The 18389-nt window shown below is 50.7% G+C and overlaps 4 protein-coding genes across 4 annotated transcripts; 3 read left to right on the top strand and 1 right to left on the bottom strand.

Moving 5' to 3' along the window:
- Nucleotides 1-9880: 9880 nt before the first annotated feature.
- UCRPA7_4139 (putative oxidoreductase - protein) lies at nt 9881-10951 on the top strand (the record flags this gene model as incomplete). Its single annotated transcript, XM_007916698.1, has 2 exons — nt 9881-9952; nt 10016-10951. The coding sequence occupies 2 exons, from the start codon at nt 9881-9883 to the stop codon at nt 10949-10951; spliced, it is 1008 nt and encodes a 335-aa protein (XP_007914889.1).
- A 554-nt stretch (nt 10952-11505) lies between these two features.
- On the top strand, nt 11506-12701 carry UCRPA7_4138 (putative pap2 superfamily protein; the record flags this gene model as incomplete). The annotated part of the gene is made up of 5 exons (XM_007916697.1): nt 11506-11580; nt 11635-11691; nt 11772-11865; nt 11927-12633; nt 12693-12701. 5 exons carry the CDS (start codon nt 11506-11508, stop codon nt 12699-12701), a joined length of 942 nt encoding a protein of 313 aa, XP_007914888.1.
- Nucleotides 12702-12946: 245 nt separating this feature from the next.
- UCRPA7_4137 (putative proteasome component y13 protein) lies at nt 12947-13854 on the bottom strand (the record flags this gene model as incomplete). Its single annotated transcript, XM_007916693.1, has 3 exons — nt 12947-13074; nt 13137-13555; nt 13628-13854. 3 exons carry the CDS (start codon nt 13852-13854, stop codon nt 12947-12949), a joined length of 774 nt encoding a protein of 257 aa, XP_007914884.1.
- A 1652-nt stretch (nt 13855-15506) lies between these two features.
- On the top strand, nt 15507-17459 carry UCRPA7_4136 (hypothetical protein; the record flags this gene model as incomplete). The annotated part of the gene is made up of 3 exons (XM_007916699.1): nt 15507-16097; nt 16156-17348; nt 17453-17459. The coding sequence occupies 3 exons, from the start codon at nt 15507-15509 to the stop codon at nt 17457-17459; spliced, it is 1791 nt and encodes a 596-aa protein (XP_007914890.1).
- Nucleotides 17460-18389: the final 930 nt, after the last annotated feature.

The following is an 18389-nucleotide window of genomic DNA, read 5'->3' as shown; positions in this document are numbered from 1 at the left end:
TTCAATGAACTTTCCATTACCCATTTATATGCTCGTACGCGCTCTACAGCTTGTCACAGAGCCCGATCCAGGAGCCCGATGACATCGCTTGAAGTAGATTCACGTCTTTATCCTCACCTGTATTACTCGCAATTATGACGCTCATGAAGCTTTTATTGAATGACTCTTCCATTTCTGGGCTTCTCATCTTTGAGATCGCAATGGAGATCAGGATGGACATGACGCAAGATGAAACAATAGCCGCGGGATTAGCTCCTAGACTGCAGGACAGTTAGACAAATGCATTGATTCACTTAGGCCAAATTACATACTCTGTTTATTACGACAAGTGAGCCAGCAATTGTAGCAACCCGCAAGTCATGATTTGATGGATTTCCGAATTCGTCAGAGTAGGAAGATACTGTTTAATCAAAGCAACGGATTCCCCCTGACCCAAGAAAGGGTTTGCTGTAGCAACAATAGCTTCAACTCCTGACAAGTTCGGGGCCCAGAAGAGGATATAGCCAAATTTTCTCACGGCCCACTGTAGAAGCCCCTATTTCACGAGTGAGTTGTAGACCCTCAAGGACATGAAACGGTTAAGACATACGACGAAATACAGCATCTGAACAAGGGCAATAAAGAGAATAAACGTCGGAAGACTCGTCAAAAGGAACCATGCTAGCCAAATTACCGTCAGCGTGAGTCAACCGATAAACAAGATGTAAAAGCTTACTCATTTGCGATGTTGTAGTGTCTGATAGAAAAGCCACGCCAGCTTGTGCAACGCCCTCTAAGCTACCCGCTATTCCTGCAACGAAAGAAAATAGACTGCCCAACCCCAGTTGGAAGCACGAAGATCGCGATGATGAATTGCATCAAAATTGCAGCTATCACAGTTCCCCAATTTATCGCGCAGCGCTTTCTGCTCATCAACCATAGAGCGACCAAGAAAACCAAATATCCAAATAAGCTGATCGCTCTATTGGAACGAAAATTATGTGCCACTTCCCGTGGAACGATAGTACCGACTAGATCATGAATGCTATTACACTAGCAGCAAAAGGCTTCTGAAAATGCTTGGGGATACGGGATTTCCCGAAAACAGCTGTGTGCTCCCATGAGAAGCGTAGTGGTCTAATGGCAAAGGTTTAGTAGATAAATCGATTTCCATATATGGGTATAGTAGTACAGTCTCAGGGCAGCTTACACCAGAAATATCCGGGCAGGAAACTTTGGAGTCAATAACCGGAAGCTCAAAACAAGATACAGGACAAATGGCTCGATCCAATTCACGTTTTTTCGATGGAAGATGAGGCCAACAATCCACCACCTCGAGAAGATCGTTAGCCTCCTTACGACCCATGACCACATTATCGAATTTGACTTACGCCGTGCAAAGCATTCAGACAAGAAATATGGTGGCAGGCTTGAGGACCTTCTGGTACCTGGCCCACCAGCCTTTTAATCTGGAATGCGAGGTACCCATTTCGACGTCTCAATCTTCAATGGCACGGTGGGCATCTTCAGGCGAAACACCAATTGCGGGCGGTGTCTCCTTTGTGTTTGGACTGTCATCATAAGTGCCATCCCTCGGAGGCTCAGGGGCACAAATGCCATGTTTAGCGTCTTCAGGCCCGTGATTCGCCATTTGGTGAGCGGGACTTGAACAGGATTAACCTTCACAAGTTGGCATCGGGGTCCAAGGCAGCAGACTTTATATGAGAGTCCCGTAAACCCCCTCGCAACGCGTCTATCTTCAAATCTCCCTAGTGGTTAAGGAGTCCGTAGTAATAAAATGGTTTATTTCGTCCCAGTTTGAAGGCGCTACAAATGACATGGTTTGAAACACTGCTTAGGCTTCTTCTGGACTTGAAATGCGTATTGTCATATCACAGGGCGCAGTCTGAACTAGTCATCGAGCACATCACAACGCCTGAGGGGTGCGTGCTTGACCTTGTCATGATGATCAACAGCCAGATAGAAAATCCTACAAGAGCTATAAGATTGACCGCATTGTCTCGCTGGCATTATTACTGCTTGTATTGAGTAGATGTAATTAAGCACTGATCGTACTGCAGTTACGAAGACAATGATCCCGACTAATCGCATTATCATCGATACTGATCCCGGCGTGGACGATGTAATCGCCATTCTTCTAGCTCTTTCCGCAAAGCCGGAAGAGCTGCAAGTGCTTCTATTTTCTGTTGTTCTAGGTAATACATCTATTGAGAAGTATTCACAATCAATGCAACCAGTGAAGATGCTATATCTGATGATCATTCATAGCTGTCTGCGAAATCTCCTATCGATATTCCACCAAGTTGAAGAAGAAAGTAAATGGCGAGTTGCCACGGGGCACTTCAACCCCTTCAGCAAGAGCCTGAGGTCCACAAAGCCCGTTATTGCCATTGGGGCCCACCAACCGCTTGAAGAACCCCTAATGTTAGCTGACTACTATCGTCAGTAAATACAACCCTCTGAGCTTGTGACCCGAGCTAAAGTGGTGTGCAGATGGCATTGATGGCCTTGGCGGTGTGCACACAAGCGTGAGTTAAGGGAATGAAATTTATGGCTTCCAAGTATTAATGTTGCATCATAGCATCCGCATTTATCACCCAAGGAGACTTGGAGAAATCTATTCACAGCCGATGGCCCCCTCTCTCTTCCAAGTGCCTCTACGCCCTTCACTGCTTCACTCCTGCCGGCTCATAAAGAGATTCTCACGGTATTACGTGAGAATGAGCCCGACACAATAACCATCGTTGCGCTTGGCCCGATGACAAATCTTGCACTCGCAGCAGCTGAAGACCCCGAAACATTCCTCCGCGTCAAAGAAGTAATTGCCATGACAGGAGCTGTAGATATCGAAGGCAATATGACCCCTGTGGCAGAGTTTAACTGCTATGCGGACGCGGTTGCTACGGCAAGGATTTTTGCCCTGACATCGCCGACTCCATCATCGACCATGCCCCCGGTCACCGCTAAGTCGATTGCGACATATCCTGCTACGTTGTCTCGAACTTTGAAGCTTACGACGTTCCCCCTCGACATAACAACAGCACATCCACTCCATCAATCACTCTTTGACAGCATTATCGCACCTCTCATACAAGCTGGCAGTCCTCTGGCAATGTGGATGAACATTTTCATCTCCAAGACTTTTGATAAGGTCAGCAAGTTGTACAGCACCTCCCAGGATCCAGCGATGACCCTTCACGATTCTCTGTGCATTTGGTATCTTCTTTCTCGATCGACAATGACCTGGACCCCAGCTGAAAATTCACCCGAAGACATCAGGGTAGAGACAGGCGGACAGTGGTGTAAGGGGCAGCAACTTATCGACCGACGTGACCGAGTTGGCGGAGGTACAGACGATGAGAGTGTGGGCGATACAGGTGGCTGGTTGCATCCCCAGAAAGGAAACCGCGTGGTTAGGATGGTTAAGTCCCCTAATCCTGAGTTGTTTGCCCCATTGCTCCTTGAAAGGATTTTCGGTCAATAGATAGGGTCTCTAGGAATTCTATAATTTAGTTTGCAAAGATCAGACTGAATGATGTTCTATGATCTGGAAGCGCCCGTCCAGCTAGTATTTTATCACCAGTATTTCCAGTGTTATTGACGTCCGTTTTGAATACCAAGATATGAATCAGATCCATCGCTACAACAAGCTGCATGGGTTTTCTTTGCTTCGAGGTTCGAAACTGAATAGCAGTAATGCTCAGAGTAGCAGCGGCAACGCTATGCTTTGTGTATGTTATTCGGTGTCCTCTTCTGCAAAAACAGGCATCCAGTGATATCAGACTCTCTAGTTAGCGCAAATGATGAGGGAAACAACAAACACGGGCATCAGGTCCAGGTTGAATGCCGTAGGTCAGAAATTCAGCAGTGGTTCATTGAGTGCATACGTGTAAATACAGTACTGTATGGTTCTCATGCCAGCGCACGGGAGTCCAGGCCAAACAGCCTACCTACTACTTGAGTACTATGCGGCATCCATAGAAAGCGCTGGATGCTGTGGAATGACGCGTGGAAACCTGAGACTTTAGTGAAAGTGCGTGGCACGAAGGCGCTTATTACTACTTGGCGCCCAGCGCTTGGCGCCTCATCTCCCTGCTTTGTGTCCTGTGCTAGAGCCTCAAGGCCCCTCAACCTTGAGTCAAGGGCCTACGGCAAGATTGCCACCATACTGAGCCTGGAATCTGGGGACTTGGCGGTCATCATCGGCACCACTGGCGAGTGCGTCTCCGGCGAAGGCCAAGTCGCCAAGCACCACACTGCCACAGCGGCACCCTTTCATCACGAAAATGCCAATTTTTGCCCAGGCGCTTCCCCTATTCTGCCGTCCATGCTGGTCCACGTAGGGCTTTTCTTTGTTTTCTTGTGAGATCCGAACGCTCCGGGCTGTTATTTCATTCATCATGACCACCGTCCGGGCTCTTCACCATCACCATTCTAGCGAAAACACCCATTATCTCGTAGAGACCAGGCTTCTCAGATGTTTCGCTCGTTAACAGTCTCAATATGTCTTTCGCTCGTAGGTGCGGCATCGGCTGCCTTGGAGGTTGACTTGACGTCGTCTGGTAAGACGCGACGAGAATCAAGAGAGCATGATGCTCGGCTAGGTTACAGGCTAATCCGGTGTACAGCGTCAATTCGAGAAGCGGCCAGTCTCGTTGCATACGATCTTTTGACCTTTTACAAGGGAAACCAGAGTGGGCAAACACCAGGCATCCTACCAGGACCGCCTCCTGATGGTGACTATTACTGGTGGCAAGGCGGAGCAATGTGGGGGACATTGATCGATTACTGGCATTACACCGGCGACACTACCTACGTGAACACTACCACTGAGGCGATGTTGTTCCAGACAGGGCCACACAACAATTACATGCCACCCAACTGGACTGCCTCTCTTGGAAATGATGACCAGGCATTTTGGGCTTTGAGTGCCATGCTGGCAGCAGAGGTCCGGTTCCCAGATCCACCAAAGGATGACGCTCGACAATGGCTGGCACTCGCCCAAGCCGTCTTCAACACGCAAGCCCATCCTGATCGGCACGATGACACATGCAATGGTGGTCTTCGCTGGCAGGTTCCGCCAAGTAATAACGGATACAATTACAAGAACAGTAGGCTATATCGCTTGACTCTCCTACCCGAGATATTGGTTCTAACCTCCCATGCACAGCAATCGCCAATGCCTGTTTCTTCAACATAGGCGCACGGCTTGCGCGATACACGAACAATGACACATATGCGGAATGGGCACGTGTGACTTATGACTGGCTAAGAGGTGTAGCATATATTGATGAGAAGTACAACGTATACGATGGAGGCCACGTCGAACATAACTGCACAGACATCAACAAAGCCCAGTTTTCTTATAACTCAGCGATGCTGCTACAGGGAGCAGCTTTCATGTACAACTATACTTCTGCTCTTGACAAGCAAGACGAAGTCGCGCATTGGGAAGCCGAAATTCGGGGATTGCTTAACGGGACGCTGCGAATCTTCTTTCCCGACAATATTGCCTTCGAACCTGCTTGCGAGATTGGCATGACTTGCACCAGCGACATGCTCTCGTTCAAAGGATACGTAGCGCGGTGGATGGCCGTGACCGCCCAAATCGCTCCTTTCACACGTGATAGCATCATGCCCGTCCTAAGGACGAGCGCTGAGGCTGCTGTGAAATCGTGTGCAGGTGGTGACAACGGACGGATGTGTGGTTTCAAGTGGTCCGAGGCAGCGACAATTGGCTGGGATGGTACAAGCGGAGCAGGTCAACAAATGAATGTATTGGCAACCCTCACGAGTCTTTTGATAACGGATAGAGTTAACGATGGCGATGAGGCCGGAGGCAGTGGAGGACCACCAATCACGAACTCTACTGGAGGAACAAGTGGTGGCGACGCAGCCTCTGGTTATGGAGATGATCGTCCATGGGAGCGTCAAGAAACCCCTATCACCACGGCTGATCGAGCAGGAGCTGCCATCCTCACAATTGTTACCATTGGCTCTTTTCTGGCAGGATGTGCGTGGGTGTCGTTAGACCGGGACTGAGACCAAATACATCGACGGGATAATTCACTGGTGTCAAGGAGTCAGGTGTTCCTCGGATAATTGATTTCAGAGATTTATGTTTAGAGATGAATTCAAAATTCAGCATGGTTGTATCAAACGCATCGAGGCGAAGAGCTATTCGAACATTGAAAGTAAAATCAAGCACATCTTTGTGCAGGTCTGTGGTTAATATTGAGGCAGTGTAAGCTGCTGGAAGTTTGATTCTCTGAGAGCCTTGACTGAACCCCTTTCTATATACGGGAGGTTTAATTGATCTCCCCAAGACGAAGGTAATGGAAGAACCGTAGTGTCCGGGGTTTTCCAAGTATCCCAGTTGTCAGAATGCTCTGGAGTATCAAAATGCGTACTTTTAACCTCATGCTTACTCTGCTTTTTTGGTCTGTCCCGGTGCAAGCTTATAGCTGCCTGAGGGCATTTTCACCGCCGGAACCATTTGGACAGGCTTGAGATCGACGAGGATTGCTAATGCACTATTTGTAGGGGCCTTTGCTTCAACACCCGCGGCTGGTTGGAGGCTAAAATTGTACTCGACTATGTATTCTGCATTGTTTGTAATTTCAACGCTTTGATACCTACACTCTAAGGTTGAACAAGCCTTTCGAGATTCCATTTCAAAAGCTAGGCCTGTTGCTGTTCTTGAGCTAAGAAGATGATGTCGACGATCGCGATGATACTTCTCTACATGAGCCTTCTTGAACACATAGTATCAGCAATGCTTCGCCTCGATTAATTAGGTGCCACTGCGAAGATGCGTCAAATTAGAAGCACAGTCGCGAAATGTCATTTCAGACACGACCTCATCAGAGCCGTTATCACTTAATGGTTTTAGTCGCAAGAGACTTGGGACATCTTTAGTGACTCTAGAAAACGATAGGTATCTAATTGATGACGGATCTATTACTGAGGCAAAAATAGCTGAGTCTACAAACCTTCAAATTGGTGCGGAACTGATCCATCCTAACACGTGCAACAAGATCGGTTTGTTCAAATGAGAAAATAGAGAATCAAATCACAATCTGGAGATACGCTGGTCTTTCTGACTTCCAAGGCCGATTCCTTCGGTTTATCTTATGCTATTTCGGTTTTGAACATTGAGAAAGAAACAAAGGCGATTCTTGAAATTCCTCTTCAGCGGTACTGAGTGACTTAAAGTTAGGCTAAATGAGCCACCTCTGAGTTGTGACGCCACTTTGGGTACAGAGCTGTCGGTGCCGACTCGGCAAGCCGTTTACTATCCCCGTAAACACCGCCAAGAACGACAATCCAGCAATTACGATAATTAATTAGATGTTCAAAGTAGCGGAGAAATTAAACTCGTCCATGACTTGAACAAGACTCACTACCGTGCCTTGAATGACTATGGTATTTACAATCCCGGGAACCCACAGACCCAAATGGCTCCAACACCAAGCGAGAAGGAAATCGAGCCAACAGATAATCAACAATCGGTCGAGACCCCTGGCCCGAGAACAGATACAGCGCAACTTAACAATAATATTGATACGGCAGAGCATAACCCCGGGAATATGCTTCAAAATGAGTTGACACAGGAATTGCCCGCTTATTCTGTCTTCTCAAAGAAGACGAAGGTGTTTCTTATTCTCATGACCGTGTTCAGCACCGTCTTCTCTCCCTTCTCGAGTTTCGTATACCTGCCAGCCATCACGCCCATCGCTGAATCATATCATCGATCACTCGGTGAGCTCAACCTCACGGTAACAATATATCAAGTTATGCAGGCTGTGGCACCATTGTTCTTTGGCGATCTCAGCGATCAACTTGGCCGCCGACCGGTATACATGCTTACCTTCGCTATCTACCTAGGCGCCAACATCGGTCTAGCTCTGCAAAACAATTATGCGGCATTGATGGTATTAAGAGCATTGCAGAGCACGGGAAGCAGTGCTACGGTCGCCATCGGGAGCGCTGTAATGGCTGATGTTGCAACTAGCGCTGATAGAGGGGGTTATATTACAGCAGTACAGGCCAGTGTGCAGTTTGCGCCAGCGCTTGCCCCTGTGTTAGGCGGAATCTTGACACAATTCTTGGGATGGAGGTCAACTTTCTGGTTCTTGGTCATAGCGGCTGGGATATTTCTAGTTATCTATGTGGTCTTTGCACCCGAGGTAGGGTAATCAGGAACACTTGGAGTGAAGTAACGCTAATGAACATGGTAGACCGCTCGAAAGATAGTTGGCAACGGGTCCATCCCTCCGCCACGGATTAATGAATCTGTGGTAGATATCCTTCGACGGCGCCATACCCAACGTGATCTCGAACTGCAGAATGACGAGGCTACTAGACTTCAAATCTCAAAATCACGCAGGAAAATCCCCATTCCAAACATCTACGCGGCGGTCCTGATCGTGTTTGAGAAGGATGTCGGCCCGCTCTTACTTTTCATGTCACTCTTCGTCATGGCCAATTACTCGATGCTTGTCCCTTTACAAGACGTCATCCGGAGACAGTACAACTTCAATGATTTGCAGGTTGGACTTTGCTACATACCATTTTCGGTCGGCTCTATTGTAGGATCGACTATAGTTGGAAAGCTACTCAACTGGAACTACGCCAGAGTGGCAAAGTCCATTGGTGTTGCACCAGATCGGAAGAGAGGCGACGATCTGAGAAAATTCCCCATCGAAAGGGCTAGATTGGATTTAATGTGGCCGTGGACAACTCTTGCAGTGGCGATGATTATCGCCTGGGGCTGGGTGGTGAGCTCAGGAACAAGCCTTGCCGCACCCCTCGTTGTTCTGTTCTTTGCTGGTGCAGGACTCAGTGGACCCGTATCCATTCTCACCACGTTGCTGGTTGACCTGTATCCTATGAATCCTGGAAGAGTCTCGTCTACCTTCAACTTGACCAGAGCAACTCTGAGTGCTGTCGGAACAGCAGTTGTGCAATATATTATAGATGCCTGGGGTTACGGCTTCACATACCTCTTCATGGGCCTGTTAGTCTTGTCAGCAAGTCCATGCGTTTTGATTGTCCGGAAGTGGGGACCCAGATGGAGGGAAGAGAGATATCAAAGATTTGAGGGGAAAAGGTCTACATGATCTGTACAATAAGTAGGTGAGGCGTGGGTCCCATGTCCTCGCTATGGAGCCTTTCAAGCATATTGGTGGGTGTTACCAGAGGGCCTTGGTGATTAGCTGTGCCATTCAACTCGATATACAATACAATCTCGCTCGGCGCGCTGACCCAAGTTTTAATAGTGTTGTAGTGTCGTTCCTGAACAATTTATTCACTTACATGTCATTGCGCATCTTGGCTTATATCGCTAATGATGCATTAGGATCTCCTCATCTTTAGTCATCTATGTTACGTGAGAGTCATGGCGTAGAAAAAAAAAAGTTCGCGAGAGTTTCAGTTTGCTGAACGATTGATATCCGTGAGGAAATGCGTGTGCGTGAAGTCCGAAGCCGAGATTGAAAGCTTGACCCGTTGATTTGGGCTCGGAAGCACTTTGTAGGGGAAACTGGCAGGGTCAGAAGGCTCCACTTTAGTCACGACGGAGCCCCGAAACGGTGGACTTCGGTGAACTCGGTAGTCCGCACTTGGCTATCGGCCATCAAGGAGCACTGCCAATGCCGGCTTTGAGGCTGGCAAACAGCTCCGAAAATCATGAGCATGATCACATAGTTCAGACAGCACTCAATACGAGAAGCTTAGAAAGCAAACCCAAATTCAATATAAAAACCCTCTGGGCGAGATCCTCCTCTCGGCCATGTCGACATTGATTTGGCCCAAGATTGATATCAAATATTGAATAACTGATTAACTCTCATCCAGAGCAATAACGCCAACATCAAACATGGCTACAAAGTATGCTAAAGATCAAGCAAAGAATTTCTCAAACCACATTCAACGCGTTGTCATCACCGGAGTAAGGATTCTCTACTCTGCCCATCAGCCCAAGGCCTCCCACTCTGACCCCTTTTCATGACAGGCAAGTGGACATGTTGGCTCCCACATGCTCGAGCAGCTGCTCAAGAGCGGCATGCACAGTGTGACCACGCTCACGAGGGTTGGAAGCAAAAGCACATTTCCCGATGGTGTTAATGTTGTCCGCGTCAACTACGACGACGAGGCATCTCTAGTGTCAGCCCTGGAAGGTCAACAGTTCTTGATCATCACCCTAGCTTTCTCTGCCCCGCCAGACACGCACAGCAAGATCGTGAGGGCTGCAGCGAAGGCGGGGGTACCGTACATCATGCCCAATGTGTACAGTTCAGATATCATTGCCAATGAGAAGCTCGGAACTGAGACAATGATGGGCCCGGTTCTGCGACCTCTCATCACGGAGATTGAGGAACTTGGTGTCAGCGCATGGGTGGTGTTGGTCACCAGTCTCTGGTATCAATTCGGACTGACAGTGGGCCCTGAGTTTCTCGGCTTTGATATCAAAAACCGAAAGGTGACTCTGTACGACGACGGAAAGACGGCGATTCAAACCAGCACGTGGCCCCAGTGTGGGCGAGCTGTTGCCTCGTTGCTGAGCCTCAAGGAGCTGCCCGAGGACGACAGGGACACATCCGTTACGCTGTCTCGGTTCAGAAACAAACCCGTTTACATCTCTAGCTTCAGAGTCAGCCAGCGCGAGATTCTTGACAGCATAGAACGTGTGACAGGAACCACGGATGGCGACTGGGACATCAGCTATGAGGCAACCCCGGACCGTTATCAGCGCGGTCTAAAGATGATGCAACAGGGCGACATGCGCGGCCATGCCATGGCTATGTATGCCCGCATCTTCTATCCCAACGGCGGAGGCGACTATGAAGCGAAGCTTCATAACGATGTCATCGGTTTGGAGAACGAGGACCTCGACGCAGCCACAAAAGTTGCTGTTGAAATGGCGACCAGCGGCGTGGGTAGACCTTAACTACCGACCTCGGGCCTACCTTGGGTACCTAGATAGATGCCTAGGTATATAGAGAAATGCCACGCATGACGCCATTGCCTAGGATATTCCAAATGGATTCCAGCCCCTCAAGCAACAATTCGTTTTTAGAATTGATAGCATTCAAATGAACCAAGACCATGGCTCCTGTTCCAGGCGTGAGTATTTATCCATGTTGTTTGAATTTCGTGTGTCGTACCTATGCCTTAGATGGAATCAGAGTGGCAAATGTCATAGAAAGTGATTTCAGGTACCCTAATGGTAGGCAAATGCAAGTAGTCCGAGCTTTTTTGCGGCCTAAACCGATATGCGAATGGGCGGGCCAGACAGCGGGCTGACCATGACGAAATCCGGCACATGAGCTCGGAGGCCGGGACCCAACCACACACTCGCACCTCCACCGCACTCCTCGCCTCACAGGCCAGTCAGCCAAAGCCAAACGAAACTCAGGCTTTTGCACAATCGTCGTCCTGGTCCTGACCAGCGCCATGTTGTGGTGGGCATTCAAGGCCACACGAAGACGGTGACTGACAACAATGGCGCCGAGAGCGGCTGGCCTCAACAGCGAACACGAGCGTGGTCTCCTCGCATCCGCCGCGAGGCTCTGGACGGTATGTTTCCGTGCTGCCCGATGGTCCAGATCGACTCCGCTGATGACATGATAGGGGTCATATGCGCCAGACTACGTGGGCTTTCTCGCCCTGCTCGTCGCCTACATACTGGTCAGTAGTGATAGCTATCCAGTGGGGAAAGCATTAGTTGTGTTGGAGGATGGGGCTGACACGTCTATGCACGAGGACAGATGGAGTTTTTCCTCGAACCTTTCCACCGCATGTTCTTTATCAACGATCTTGCCATCTCTTTCCCACATGCCGAACATGAGCGTGTTCCTGTTGGTACGTGATAACTCGTCGTTCCAGGGCGGAGTGTTTCTAGGACTAATGCTAGCTTCTTTAGCGATGGAGTTTGTTTATTCGCTCTTTGTCCCTCTAGCGATCATAATTATAGCTCTCATACGACGTCCGTCTCTCCACAAGTACCATGTCACCATCCTTGGTTTCGCCATCGCCCTGATCCTGACCTCCTTCCTCACCGATTTCGTCAAGAATGCAGTTGGGCGCCCGCGACCCGATCTTGTGGATCGCTGTAAACCGGCACCGGGCACGTCGAGGGATGTTCTGGTTACAATCGAGGTGTGCACGGAAACAAGGCACCATGTGCTGCACGACGGGTGGCGAAGCTTTCCCAGCGGCCATTCGAGCTTCGCATTTGCCGGACTAGGCTATCTCAGTCTCTTCCTAGCTGGGCAACTACGCCTGTTCGTGCTCGGAGGTGGTCGTGGCGAGCAGGCAGATGGCAAAGCTATCTACGCGCGTGGCGATCTTGGCCGAGCTCTGATATGCTTGGTGCCGCTCATTGGAGCCGCTATGATTGCTATTAGCAGGTGCCAGGACTACCGGCACGATGTTTACGATGTCTGCACTGGTGCGTTGTTAGGCTGGGTGGTTGCGTATTGGAACTATCGGCGGTACTGGCCCAAGCTGAGCAGCAGCCACTGCGACGAGCCGTATCCAGGACCTCACGGTGCAGGTGTGTCGGGCAATGAGGCGCCAGGCTATGGACGCCTGCGTGATGAGGAAGAACGCGTCGGGCTATCTCAGAACGTAGGGATCGAATTGGCGCCTTTGAATACAAGCTAGGTGCTAATGATTGTCTTGTTTAGGCCCGTTGATCTGTCAGGTAATATTGCCCATATGGACTACGAACTACAGTTTCTTCATTTAGCCCCTATTGCAAAGTCATTGAGACAGCAATTACCTAGGGGCGCCAACTTATAAAATCTCAACTCGGAGGAGACGCTGGTTACACACGCATTGGGAAGCTTCTGTATGGTCATCTAGGATCTATTGATACAATGGGCATTACAAGCTGCTCTCTTTTTTCTCACCATGCTGATCGCCTACGATCATGGCATGCCTACTTGTCATCCGCACTCTCGTCTTTTGCGAGGTCGTGCTCCTTGAGCAGGGTCGTGATCTCATCTGCACTCCATAGCCGGTGGTAGATCTTGCCGTCCTTGGTCTGTCCAACCGTCGCGAACTCGACTGTGATGTATGATTAGCCAATACTCCTTCCATCATGCAGGTATATATAGTCAGTGACATACTCTTCTCGCTGCTTAACTTTGTCGAGTCCATCGTCTTGCTGAGCACCTTGACCGCCGTGCCACATGCCTCCTTCAGGGTGCAGTCTTCCTTGTAATCCTGCTTGAGCAAGCTGGATGCGCTGGCGTTATTGGCCCCCGCACTCGTTGCCTTCCAACCACCGTAATTGCCAGACGGGTTGCTCAGGTAGAGCTGAAACTGCCTCTGCGGATCCCAGCCCGCATAGATGAAGGAGACACCAAACGGGCGCAGACCGCCATGCTGTGTGTAGCCTTGCTTGAGGTCACAAAGCCTCCGCACCAGTTGTTCGCAGGGTATATCCTCGTTGTAGGTCAGGAGGTAGCGTTGCGCTTGCTGTCTGGCGTAGTTGATCAGGATGTTGGCATCGGCAGTCATTCCGGCGACGGCACAGATCATGTTGCTAAGAGAAAGGAAGAGAGAATGTCAGTTTCTGCGTGCAGGAGGCAAATCACGCCGTGAGGGGATGGCATACTCGTTGAGGATGTAGAGCTTCTCGGCTGAGGTATCCTGCTCCAGGAGCTTCGAGGTGACCTTCCGCTCGGCAGCCAGGACGATACCGTCCTTGGCCAGGATGCCAATTGCGGTGCCTGCATGTGAGATGGCCTCCAGAGCATACTCGACTTGGTAGAGGCGGCCTTCGGGGGAGAAGATGGTTGTCTGCGCGACATTTGTAAGCTCGTTGCACATAGGCATAGGCATAGGCACATGGACACATGACGCCGCCAAAGCTCTGGGCATGGAGATCTAGCACTTACGCGGGAGTCGTATCTTCTGGACATGGTGGCTGTCTTACGCAGGATAGTGTGCTGAGTTATTCAGGCTCGTCTCTGCGACTAGAATGATCAGAATGCGGAGAGGCTGTTGATGATGACGGACAGCCAGCTTCTGAGCAGCGCCAGCTTTGTTCGTCGCGGAGAGGCTGAGGGTATGCAGTTTGGCAAGGCTAGGTAGGGTACGGTGCTGCGTAAGTTCAGGTCGGTCGGTTGATGGTTGGAGCTCCAGGCAAGCGTAGCAACGCGTAGTGAGGTAAGGTACCTACGGTAAAGCTAACACCCTTACCTTGCGAGGCTTACCTAACTTTCTTCGCTAAGATACCTACCTAAGGGAGGTACCTAAGTAACGGTTAGCGGTTCTAGCTTACGCAGGACATGAAAAATACATTGGTGCCTTCTGAGGCGATATTCAAGCCTGAAATACTAGGCTGCAAGGTCAGATGTGGCTAGTAGGTGCCTTCCATAGTCGAGCAATCCCTTATTAGGTAATACAGTGCCTGCTACCAACCCTCAGTAGATTTAACCTGAGATAGATGGTAGGTACCCAGGGGCGGATCGGTCGTCAGTTCACCTGCTTCCGACCTCCACCTTTTCCCCATTCCCACTTCTCATCTTCCATCTCCCTCTCTCTCTCTCCCCTCGCAAATTGAGAACTGTCGCCTTTGCCTGACAAATTCACATCCGGGGAGTGTCCTAGCACCTCATCACTCAAACCTCACGCGTCGTCTTTACGGCCATCGTCCCCATCGCCAAAGAATTCGCGACGACATTCCTCTTCCTTTTATTTTTTATTTTATCCTTGTGTCGTGGCACACGAGCCCCGAAAAGCTTGGGCCATCCACCACCTTTGCCGAGCTCCATTTCATCTCTGCTCTCACCGCGTACTGCTCGGCCCGCGCAACACCATAAACAATACAAGACAACGCACTACAACGCAACGCAACGCAACGCAACGCGCAGCACCGCGCATCGTATCGCATTTCAGTACAGCAGGCATACCGAGAGCCGGTGCGCCACCGCGGAACGCCATCGAAAACAGGCTCCGTTCATCCAGACCCAGTTGGTAGTCTGCGCATCCGTTCGAGTGCTGCTAGCGTGAAAAGGTGGTTTTTGTGGGAAAGAGAGAGGATTCTGAGGGCAATCTGTGTGCCAGTTTCTTGATAGCTTCATTCCGCTTTTCCTGTGAAGTTGCTGCTGCTGCACTCGGCCCTGGTGCCCTGTCTGGCCAGCTCTCCCTGCGTGCGACCCTCACCGTAGATCCCCTCAAATGACCCGCGTGAAGCAACTTCCTGCGCTTGCCCTCTACCCTACCCAGTAAAGCAAAGCTTGAGCTTCACCACACACGCCACCCTGGAGGAATAGACCGGCGCGAGCCACCTCCGCGATCCTTACTACTACCACCTTCACTGCTACTTAGAAACCCCCCTCCGCGACGAACTACCTGCCAAATCTACTTATCCTGCACAATGTCCGGTAAGGCTGCCCCCAGGCGCATGACGCGTCCGGGAGATGGCTGGCCTCCTGAGCCTCCATCACCCTCCCTCCTGATGAAAAAGCATCACCAGCTAACAGATCATCATGATTGCAGGCGAGCCGGAACCTCGACGCTCGGTGCGCAGCACGAAAGGGCAGCACAAGGCACTCGACCAGCTAGAAACTCCCGCTGTCGACACAAAGAAGCGCGGCAAGAAGGGCAAGAAGGCCATTGAAAAAACCGAGGAACCTGAGGAGGAAATCATACGTTGTGTCTGCGGAGCGACAGAGCAAGATGAGGACTCGGGCGAGCCTTGGATTGCGTGCGACAAGTGCGGCGCCTGGCAACACAACGTCTGCATGGGCATGAGCGTCTACTCCGAGGACCTGCCCAGCGACTACTTCTGCGAGCAGTGCAAGCCGGAAGACCACAAAGAACTGCTCGAGGGCATCGCAAAGGGCGAGAAGCCTTGGGAAGCAAGACGCCGGGCTTATGAGGAGGAGCAAGCCGAGAAGAAGAAGAAGAAGGGTTCCAAAAAGGGCAAGAAGCGCCAGAGCGATTCTCAAGATGAGCCGCAATCATCCCAGAAGTCCAAGGCATCCCCAGCCCCAGAGAAGAAAGCAATGACATCCAAGATACTGACGGCGGGGACAAAGCGAAAAGACCGAGACGGTTCCCAAGACAAGGATGCCAAGGTGCGTTCAGCGCTGTATGTACGCGTGACGATTTGCAGTCTACTGACAGGAGATATAGGCAACCCCAAAGATGCGCAAGGTCTCTGAGACCAAGGTCATGCCCGTTCCACCACCATACAACCCACCTGATGACCTCCCGGACAAGATTACTGAGCTTCCCCAGCCGCGTCAAGGCCCGGCCCAAGCACTTATGAAGTCTTTGGTAGTCGCGGTTAATTCCGCCGAGAAAAAGAAGGTGTACAGCCCGGCTGATGGTGTATCCAACGAGTCGAGGGCTGAGCGACTGTCAATTGCGATCGAGCGAGCGGTTCATGACACACATCCAAATCACAAGGAATATACCGCTCAGGTCCGGACTTTGACATTCAACTTGAAGAAAAATCAGGAGCTCTGCGAGCGGCTACTCAACCACACGCTCACTCCGCCAATGCTCGCTGCCATGACCACAGAGGAGCTAGCTTCCGAGGATTTGCAGCGAGAGACCGCCGAGATGAAGGCGCGGGCAGAGAAGCAATCTATATTGATCACAGAAGAGGGACCGCGCATGAGGCGCACACACAAGGGTGATGAAATGGTTGCGGATGATAACTTTGCCATTCCTAGCGATGAAACACCGTCCGTTGCGCGTCGACCAAGTGTCCGAGAACCTCTCGGAGATTTGGCAAGGCCGTCAGAATCCGATCAGTCGCGGGACGCTGCTGCGCCTACAGTGGATACCACTCAACGTTCAACATCAGGGGATGCTATGCAGATCGATACCCAGCACTCCCCAAGCGCTAACAACTTCGACATTAAGAAGGTTTTCTCAAGCGTGAAGTCCCCCACCGCAGGCCACAATCGCCGACCATCTGCTCCTGCACCTCTCAGCGGCCCAGGTGATGATCCGGACGTTGATCGTTTGCTAGAGGAGGACGGCAATGACTCGCCACCGTACTCTCCGTCTGAGGAGACAGACCCTGATGTCGTATGGCGAGGATACCTCACAATGCCCTCAGTAGCCAATTTCCAGGCAACGGCAAAATATGCTGGCGGTGCCAATCTTGCCAGGACTATTGGCTTGCCGTGGAGCACTCTCATCCCTAAGCGTTTGAAGGTTGCTGGACGGATATCTGAAGAAAATGCAACCGAGTACCTTTGTGGCTTACGCTACAGCGCCCCCACGGACATTGTTGTTGCAAGCCTTACACCGGCAACAGACGCTTCGAAAGCGGATTTCGACGCGTTGGTGAACTACTTTGTATCTAAGAAAAGGTATGCAGTTGTCGGAGACAAAGGCATAGCAAACGTCAGAGATACATACGTGATCCCTGTCTTGGCCGGAACTGGAAACCACCCGGAATTTATGCTCAACCTAGAAGATAATCTGATACCCCATACTCGAACCGAGAACATCTTGCTTCTTGTCATTGTGTATCGCAATGATCCGGGACAGATGGAGAAGCTTCATGGGCCCAACTGGGCAGTCAAGGCACCACAATCACCGACCACGAACACCTCGACTCCAACTCCGGCAGGCTTCGCCCAGCGAGCCCCGTCCATCTCAGCGCCTGCATTCTCTCCGACTTCACCACATGGGCCTGTTCCTGGCTATCCAGCTTCGCATCAAAGCCATACTCCTCAAGTCAATCCACAACTTCCGCACCGTGCGCCTTATGGCAGTCAGGCAAACTCTCAGTCACAACAACAGAAGCACTCATCTCAGCCAATCTCTCGTGAAGCCGCACAACAGCAAGGGGAGGCCTTAGCCCACGAGATCCTCGGTCCGCTTATAGACAGTCCAACAGTTTCATTTCTCCTTCCACAAGCGCATCAAATGACCCGCAATGAGTGGGAGGTGGTTCGCAAGCTCTATGAGCGTGAGCCCAAATCCAGGGAAGACCTCACACACTTGAGCCAATTGCTCGAAAAAGAAGGCGGGAATGCCCAGTCACAGGCGCCACACGCGTCACACACGCAACAGCGTTCTCACGTCCCCCATCCACCACAACCTTCAATCACACCCACTACGGTCACTCCGGCACATCCTGTTCCGAGTACTGGAAGCGGTGTGCCTCACCTCATATCACGCACACCAATTCCTATCCCCGTACCTCCTGGGATGCCGGCGTCCATCGCTCAAGCACATCAAGCTGCTCAAGCTAATCATAATCGAGTTCCTCCACCAGCCGCGCCGCATGCACCCGCCACCTTACCGCAGCATTGATCAGTAACATGTTAGGCTATAGTCGATATTCCATGAGGCTTTTATAGTACCCGATTCTTCACTTTCTCCCAAGTACACATTGACCTGGA

Source organism: Phaeoacremonium minimum (assembly GCF_000392275.1).
Source record: "Phaeoacremonium minimum UCRPA7 unplaced genomic scaffold PA7_03_scaffold_327, whole genome shotgun sequence".
Taxonomy (NCBI): Eukaryota; Fungi; Ascomycota; class Sordariomycetes; order Togniniales; family Togniniaceae; genus Phaeoacremonium; species Phaeoacremonium minimum.
The sequence above is the reverse complement of the archived record's forward strand: the minus strand, read 5'-3'. Positions and strand labels throughout refer to the sequence as shown.